Raw genomic sequence first — 9,076 nt, forward strand, 5'->3', positions numbered from 1 at the left:
GCTCCTGTCAACCTTCTTTTCTCTTTTCCTTGGATTTCTCCTTTCATAAATCAATATGGAATTCATTGTCATATTCCTTTCATCGGACATGTCTAGGAGATCTGACCTATATATCCTGAAAAAGAAACATTTAAGTACTTACACTGCATCAGGCATTGTACTGGTTGAAGATTCTGGCTTTTATGTGGAGCCAACAAGACATTGATTAACCGAGTACTAGGCTGTATTTTTTTTCCTTTTAATTCCATTTAACTTATAATAATATTCAAGCAGATTGCTGATACTCTTTGGATACAAGAAAGTCTCCCTTGACATTTACTTGACTCTCAAGAAATTATATACTGTTACATTGACAAATGTTTTCCATAGCAAAAGAAAAGCATTACTAATTTCCAAGACAAACATCGGATTTCTGAAAACAGAAAATAATTAATATTGAATTTATTAATCCTTTTACAGCAAATTTATACAAGAATATGATTGTAAAGAAGCTTGTCTATGGCTCATGGGAAAGCCACAGTTATATGCCAAATATAAGCTCTTCACTTCCTTCTGATTTGAGTGCTGAAGCTTCAGCTGTTGTCTTGAATACCTCTACTTCTTATGCAAGGAAGCAACCACAGTTGCTAAGGCTGTTTTGTACATTGTGACAGTGTAGATTTTTTCTTGTTGATGCAACGTGAAGAGCGGGAAAATAATTATTGGGTTCTGCAATTCTCAAAGGTATTATTAATACTTGGGACCAGAAGAGGTTTGACGATGAAATCTAGAGGAAGCAGGGGGGTTAATGGATTTGAAATTTTTAACTAGAGGGATCAATGACTGCACAACATCTACCATTAAAGGTCGATAATCGGCTTCTGGTTGCACACACATAGCAGCAATAGCAGCTACCTGTGGAGCAAATATTAGAAGATAAATATAAGTTTAGCACCAGCTGGGTGAAACCATTCATGTGATGATGTATGATAAGACTAATAATATAGAAGCAAACTTCACCTGAATCAGATCCTTCTTTGAATACTGTCCTTGTATAGCTGGATCAACCATGTCCTCTACTTTATCTCTGTTGGTTAGCCTTGGAAGTGCCTGTTAAATCATCAAACATTGGAACATTACTTAACAATCTTTAAGCTATTCATGACACTGAAATTAGTGTCTCTAGTTGTCTTTAAACATTGCAGCTTTAAATGTTGATAAGATCAAAACTTTATTACTGATGTATAGCTTATCATTGGCAGCTAAGAGAATGATGGCTTCCGGCCACTAACCCATGAAACAAGGACATGTTCTCCAGGAGGCCTCTTGATATCAACTGGCACACGGCCTGTTAAAAGCTGTAAAAGCACCACACCATAGCTGTAGACATCTGATTTTGTGGTAAGTTTGCCTGTTGAAGCATATCTGCAGTGCCAAAATCCATGGACAAAGAAAATTCAGAAAACAGCACCCTCATTCTTTCCAATGCTATTCATTTTTTACTAGACTTAAATTTGTTGTTTAGTAAGACTTTGAAAAATTTTTTCCTGAACAGGCATTTAATGCAGAATCACTATCCAAATGGTCTAAGGGCATGGGTTCTTCTCTTCCCTAAACAATCTTTATTAAATAAGAAACGACAACTACCTACTAAGGACCTTGGTAAGATGCCTCATGTGCAAGTTTGTGCTTAATATTGCATATTCATCGGTATGGAAGTGATAATCTCATAATGAAATAGAGATGCATGAGCATGACACAAGATGGAGCACTCACTCTGGAGCTAGATATCCAGTGGTCCCCAACACGCGTGTTGAAATCTGACCATTGATCTTGTCTGAGCCCATTTTGGCCAATCCAAAATCAGAAACCTTAGCCCGGAGGTGTTGATCCAGTAATATATTGGTGCACTTAAAGTCACGGTGAATAACAGTAGGGGTAGCATGCTCATGAAGGAACTCAAGGGCTCTGGCACAATCAAGGGCTATCCTTAACCGAGTTCCCCAATCCAACGGCCTATGTTGACTGCCAGGATCATGAAGATGCTGTTGGAGAGTGCCATTGGGCATGAATTCAAATATCAGAAGCCTATGATTTTGGTCAGCACAGTAGCCTAGTAGCTCCACCAAGTAAGGAGAGTTCGACCGGCTTAGTAGATCCACCTGCAGAATAAAATCCGATGCTATAGTTCAACCCCATGTGCCAAGATTGAATAGAATTTATAAGTTTGAGTATATTAATGAAAGATGACAATATAATAGTGTTGACTTTATAGTTTGTTATCAGTAATTTAACTCAACAATTAAATGTATTTGACTTTAAAAACCAGAATAAACAAAACTATAATCCATTCAAGGCTGAAAAAAGTTTGTGATATAAAAATCCAAGAAAGATATGAATATCGATGAGAGAAAACAAGTTGGGAACGAGCTGGCTAATAAATGAAGTCATTCACCTCCATCCTGAAAGCACGCTCCCCTTGCTTTCCATCTCTGTGAAGCCTCTTAATTGCTGCCACAGTACCGTCTGTAAGAACTCCTTTATATACCACACCAAAACCTCCATTGCCAATCACATTTGCCTCACTGAAGTTGTCAGTTGCCAATTCCAGCTCCTTGTAAGTGAAAACTTGGACCCCTCTGTGTCTACTTGGAGGTGCACGCATACTTCCTCCATATAGACACCTTGCCTTCACATCTGCTCCATTTTTCAGGCATCCCAAGATCAAAGTTTGTTAATGATTATAAGAATATGAAAAGGAACAAAAGATCTGTTAATGATTTTTCAAATGCCAAGTTTGAGTTCAAAGGCCTTTACATAATCCATTTCAACAAACCAAATCGCCTTAAAGGTATGTTTGGTTATAGAAAACTCATTTCGAAATGAATTCTGATGATTCAAATTTGAAAATGAGATGACAGCCAAAGAAACCATGTTCGATTTTCTCAAAGATGACATTAATGAACTGTGCAATGAATGTTAAACATTAAAATTACATGAGTTTTGAAAATGAACACTTACCAGGACTAGAATCGAAGTCTATAGTAGTATGAGCAATGAACCTGCCAGTGTTGTTGATGCTACCACTTTCTTTGCAACTAGCATGCTTTCTGACAGATTTAAGTCTACGGAGCATTACTATAATTAGAAATATTGCCAAAACTACGACAATCGAGATGATGGATACGATGATTACAATGATGGAGTTTAAGGAAAGGATGGTGCTATGTTGATGGTTTTGAGATGTAGAATGGAAATTATGTTGCTTGTAATGAGTATGGTTTTTTGCAGTACTAAGCCCTGGTGACATTGCAGGTGGTGCAGTAGCAGTGGTGTTGCTATATTCCATGAACAAAAGAAAAAAAGTAATGTAACGAACAAGAAAGAAAATGAGTGATGAAAAGGAAAGAGGAAAGGAGGAGAGAGAGAGAGCTGAGGAGAGTAATGTCTTTGGAGAAAGGAATGCGTTGGGGAGGGGAGGTTGAGTCTTTCCTTCACAGAAAGTCAAATTACATGTATGGCCAAAAAACAGCTCTCTTTCCTCATCTCTCTCTCTCCCTCGTGATAAAACAAGTGTCTTATGTACTTCATTCGTCCATTCTTATGTAATTTTCCAAGGAATTGTCATTTTCTTTGTATAAGAAAAGATTGGAAGTTTTCGCTACCATTTCACATAATTACTTATATCCAAATCATTTGCTAATAAATCGACTTGTATTTTGCAAAATTTGTGTCATCCATGTCCTTGACTTTGGACCCCACACATTCCTTTCCTGGATAAACCTTCCAAGCTCCAAATATATATATATATATATATATATATATGTAAACTTACATAAAGTTTAAATAATGGATCCATTTCAAACAATTTACGATAATGCAGCCAACCACAAAGGAGAAATCATGGCTATGTAGTGTGGAAAGTGTATCAATTCTTATCCTTGGTGATTTTTATGATAAAGTTAGAGAGGCTATGGTGGAATTTATCAGCGCCAATCAAATTGTTGCTTGACCCATGTGTAGGAAAATTAATTGAGCTTTCCTACCAAAATGGTCCAGTCATATTGAATTTTTTTTATAAAAGAAGATAAAATATAAAAAGAGATTACAAAAGTTTGAATTTAAATTTGTTAAATATTATATATATATATATTATTTAAAATTTTTCGGTGTTCGGTAATCACTTTAAGCTTTAATTAATTTGGAATCGAACCGGATCAAATCTCATAAAGAGAGATAAGCTCGTCTATTTTTTTTATTTATAAGATTTGAAACCGAAATCTTATTTAAAGAGAATTGAACTCTTTGTCATTCGAACCAACAGATGTTGATTGTTAAATATTATATTTCATAACTACTCTATGAACTAATTGAATTAAACTATATTCTTTAACTAAAGTTTCTTATTAGGAATCTGAAATGGAACTGTTGGCTATCTGCTCATGGGACCTTTTTTTTTTCCCAAGGAATTGTAGAAGGAAAATGAAACAAAATAACATAGATAAATACCAAGTTCCCCATTGTTTTATCCAATAGAAAATACTACTACAGTACTATTTATTAGTTATTACATAAAGCTAGCAGAGTAAAGAGAAATTTTCTCTTTGTTGAACTTGTCTCATACTCACATGTGCTGCTCACCAGAGCACACCAAAACACCAAATCAGCAATGGCTGCATAGAATTCAGGTAAACCAGGATTCGATCATCGAAAGGTCCAAACTATAATATATTTACGGACATGAAATGAAAGATTACTAAAAAATCACGGTCAGCATCAATCACGAGAGTTCTCTAGCTTCCACACTTTAAATTCTTAAATCACAGGTTCATTATTTTAATCTCAAAACTACACGCATCAGATGCATTGTGAAATGATTTGCATATGTTTAGCATGTGAAATGTTACGATTACCATGCACCAGCTAACCTGCTTGCTTGACTTTCTTGTCTCCAATGCCAATTTTAATTGCCAAGTTGTTATAAGACTCCAATTTCATTGCCCTGTTTCGGGGGTTTCAGCAATATCCTGAAAAAGGCTCTAGGTTACCCCATAAGCGCAGAACAGAAGCGTCATCAGATAAAAGAATCCAGTTTGCATTGTTCAATTCCATAATTATTGTCACCTAGGACAAAACAGCTGTAAATTTTCTAACATAAGTCCGAAATCAGCGGGTCCAATGAAAAAAAAAAAAGGTTCTAAAAATATAATTTCCGAACATTGATTGTCCTGTAGAATAGTCATGCACCGGTCTGCTTTGATTCTTATGTTAAGTTGTAGCCATAAATGCAAAACTTGATGATACCAGTAATGATTCAAATACAACCTTGCCAAGCAAAAATCATGAGATATCATTAACTCAATTTGTAATAGGCTCTTTCAACTTTTTCCTGCCTCATGAACCTACAAACAGAATGATATCACTGTCAGCAAGGTTGGGTAGGCCCTGTATCTTGCCTCTTTCTCTCTCATTTGAGCCCTTCATCTCTGAGACAGAGAGATGGTAATCCTCATCTATGAATACCAGAAGTCATGTGACTTGCATTTTGGTAGTCATAGCTGGAGCTGGAAAGAATCAAACTCAAGTAGGACCAAGTCCAGACTAATGAAAACAAGATACTACTGCATTGCAAGCTCAACCTAAAGCCCTCTTTCAGATGTCTATGACATCAAACCCTGCAAATCATGTGAACCTCAGCTTGACTTTTGCACCAACTGTTTTACTGATAAATACAATCAATATTTAATTACTTACTAACTATAATCAACCATATGCTGATATATAGCACTTTGCATCTATTTACCCTCTGCTATACTTGAAAAGGAATTAAATTTGGACACCCATGACTTCTTCAAAGACTAATTATCATCTGCTGTCAAGCCAAAGCCAAACCATGACATCAACCAAAACTACTACCTCTTAGACAGAACAGGGCAGTGGATTTTCATTCAACTGTTAATATAATAGTACATGTTTTAGACTATCTACCAAATGGGTGACAATATGTGAGAAGATATGATATCTATGGAAACTCAAGTGGCACTTTCTGCCAGAGAAATAAAAACTGCAAAATAAATATTCAGGTAAGGCCCATTGGGTATATTCAAATTTCAATGGAACATCAAAATACCCATAACTGCATTGTTGGACCATAAAGTACAGCAAGAAGTTTCCCTTAGGCCTGCTCACTTTCTTTTACTATATTCAGTCTCATTAATCTTCTGGAAAACCAAGAAACCTATTTATGAGTTTGGCCACTGGTGTGGCATCTCCTGGAGAGTATGGAAGGAGGGACTTCAAATCCATACCAGCTATAGTCTGGTGAAGTATCTGAGGACGAGCACAATATAAATGTTTTCTGTCTGCCAGTTCTTCTGCTAGCTCACTCTGATGATTATCCATCAAATCTTCATTGACCACCACAATTAGAGGTTTGCCAAGCTGCAAGGTCTCAAATATGCTCCCAGAACCTGCACAAAGTCGGAAAGAGTTCATCACCAATTTTTGAGGATTTACCAACTTAAATGACAACCACACAATGGGAATTTAAGAATAACGAAGCAGATCTTTAGGATAAGAATGACTTCGAAAAGTTTTGCCATGAGTGATATACAACCTTTTACCAAGAAAAGATGGATAATAACAGGGTGAAAGGAAAAATATATATATCAAGAGCTACCTGCATGACTGATCACAAGAGACGCAGATCTCAGATGGTCAGCAATGCTTGATGAAAATGTGAAGTAGTCTACATCCAAAGATCCATCATCACCAGTAGACTACATTTAAAGGTAAACCTTAGGAAAATCACAAGAATAAGAATACGTGGAAGAAGAGGAAGCAATCTTCAGTTCAGAAAAAAAGTAGTAGCATTGATTAATTTGGATATTTCTCCATATTTATCATTATATTTTGAACCATTAAATTTTACCAGCAAGCCTATCAAAAAAGTGTGAATTCCTTTACATAGAATCGCGTTGGAAGATTTTGATACTTTCCTTAGAATTATTGTTATTTTTGAAGTCATACCCATAAATCTCACCTAATCACAGATTTGATCAAAGCAATTACAATAATCACTTCTTTTTTTTCCATTAAAAATCATTGATCACAACCTTATATAAAGTAAAATAAAGAGCTACTCACTAGTCAATGAAAGTGATGATATACCTTTGTAGGAACATAAGACCCTCGACCCATTTGAATGAGAAGATGAGTATATCCTCTTCTCAATAACTCATCCTTAACTTCCTGAGAATCCACCACTTTCACAAGCACATCAAAACATGTTGTTCCCACTGTCACAAAAACCACTCTCTTTGGCTTTGCACCATCCTCAGGCTCTCCCATCTACAATAAACTACAGTGTACACAACATACACAAGATTTGTGATAAATAACCATATTCAAAGCTATATTTTCTTAAAGAAATAAAAAATAAACACTCTGTTGAATTAGCTATATTTTCCAAGTATTCAAACAATATGATATTAACCCACATCATACACAACCATATTCAGGCTAAAGAAGCAATTTTTTCTCTAAGAAAACCAAAACATAAATCCTGCTTAATCAGCTATAGTTCCCACTATGCATACAATCTCCGATTAACCAACATCATGAACTGCTATAATAATCCCAAAGCAAAATCTTCCCTTATTTTTTTTAATTAACGGTGTATGATTAGGGTATTTTTCTACAACAGATTGATGCCAACGAACTTCCAATTAAATTAATTTTTTGAGAGATCAGATAATTTTGTTTAACATGGTTCAATTCGATATATCAAGATCACAACAGACATACAATTGATCCAAAAGACGAAGAAATAAAACGTACCTTGCTCAAAACTTGATAAAATTAGGGTTTCTCCGCTTTCAGAATTCAGAGTTGGGAGAACGACACCGTATTTCCTCAGCTATATAAGGGGAAACAAGGAACAACACCGTATTCCCTTCTTGGCTTTCTTTGAGTCTTTGACCAAATCTCCCTAATGCCCAAAATTAATCACAAATTTTCCATTTTGGCTCATTTATTAATCATTCACAGAAAAACAAAACGAAAATAAAACTTAAATTAAAACAACAAATGAAAAAGAAAGCGAAAATAATAAAATTCTAGACGAATAGAAAAAAATTAAAAACAAAGCTTTAATTTGGTTGATAATGATTATAACTCTTTACATGTAATTTTTTGCCTATGATGGACTCTATGAGTTATGTTCATTTTCTTTTTGGACGCCCGAAGTTTCCGAAGAAGGATAAAACTGTATCGCTTCTAATTTTATATTGAAAGAATGTATAAATAAGGTATTATGATTTTTTTTAATCATATCCTTTTGTTATTTTTTTTTGGGATTACAAGATATGTTTTAATTAAACTTGGTATTTGTGTATTTGAATGGTGTAAAATATTAAAATTTATATATTTTTATCGTATTTTATATAAAAATTATATTTAATAATTTATGTGAATATAAAATATCACCTTGTATTAAATTAGTAGGTCTAGTTCTAATGGCTTGATCATTTTTTATGGCCTGATTCTGTTTTCATTTGCTTCTGATTTACTTGTTGTGGTCTAGTTAATGATCCAAGTATGTGAAAGCTTTCCTCTCTTCGTGACAGTCACCATATTTTACTTGGCCTAGGAAGGGCCCAACTGCACTTTCATGCCACTGTATCCTGAAATTTATATGCCAAAGAGAATTCCATTCCAGAAAGGGTTGTCTGGGAGATTCTATCAGCCCTCAGGAACTGGCATTAACCTTGGTTTCTTTCAAGACCCTCAAAGAAAGAGTGATATTTTTGCACTCGTTATCTCTGCAGAAGCAAGTTTGCCATTTTTCTTGGCAGGAGTAGAGCTACATCAGTCTCCACCAACCATGTCTCCTCATGCTCAAATCACTCAAGCTGTCCTGGAGCAGAATAATGAAGTGAAAAGCAAATCTTGTGGATTGAGGGGATTCATTAGTGAAAGTAATCAAGCTGTCCCGCATGTTGCCAGCCGATCCAAGAACTAATAGAGATAAGGATTAAAGTGAGAGAAAAATAACAAAATCTATTTTTGGGATTCTTCATTTGAATCTAAAAAAAAA

General features: G+C 35.1%; 2 protein-coding genes across 6 annotated transcripts; both read right to left on the reverse strand.

The window, feature by feature from the left end:
• Nucleotides 1-296: 296 nt before the first annotated feature.
• Nucleotides 297-3,565, reverse strand: LOC111277922 (putative serine/threonine-protein kinase PBL7). Its single transcript, XM_022864359.2, has 6 exons — nt 3,001-3,565; nt 2,435-2,676; nt 1,756-2,141; nt 1,272-1,404; nt 1,000-1,089; nt 297-894 (listed from the first exon to the last, which is right to left on the reverse strand). The coding sequence occupies exons 1-6, from the start codon at nt 3,326-3,328 to the stop codon at nt 730-732; spliced, it is 1,344 nt and encodes a 447-aa protein (XP_022720094.2). The 5' UTR covers nt 3,329-3,565; the 3' UTR covers nt 297-729.
• An 897-nt stretch (nt 3,566-4,462) lies between these two features.
• Nucleotides 4,463-8,268, reverse strand: LOC111277273 (uncharacterized). Of its 5 annotated transcripts, XR_016343741.1 has the most exons (6): nt 7,819-8,267; nt 7,150-7,339; nt 6,659-6,758; nt 6,288-6,449; nt 4,908-5,018; nt 4,463-4,652 (listed from the first exon to the last, which is right to left on the reverse strand). XR_016343741.1 is itself a non-coding variant. In XM_089764109.1 (5 exons), exons 2-5 carry the CDS (start codon nt 7,327-7,329, stop codon nt 4,996-4,998), a joined length of 465 nt encoding a protein of 154 aa, XP_089620235.1. In that variant the 5' UTR covers nt 7,330-7,339; nt 7,819-8,267; the 3' UTR covers nt 4,463-4,995. The 5 variants fall into 5 exon arrangements, 4 of the variants coding, with proteins under 4 accessions (XP_089620235.1, XP_089620237.1, XP_089620236.1 ...); XM_089764109.1 differs by having other exon boundaries at nt 4,463-5,018; XM_089764111.1 differs by lacking the exons at nt 4,463-4,652; nt 4,908-5,018 and adding an exon at nt 5,359-5,381.
• Nucleotides 8,269-9,076: the final 808 nt, after the last annotated feature.

Source organism: Durio zibethinus, chromosome 7 (assembly GCF_047325235.1).
Source record: "Durio zibethinus cultivar Kanyao isolate XHJ-2024 chromosome 7, ASM4732523v1, whole genome shotgun sequence".
Lineage (NCBI taxonomy): Eukaryota > Viridiplantae > Streptophyta > Magnoliopsida > Malvales > Malvaceae > Durio > Durio zibethinus.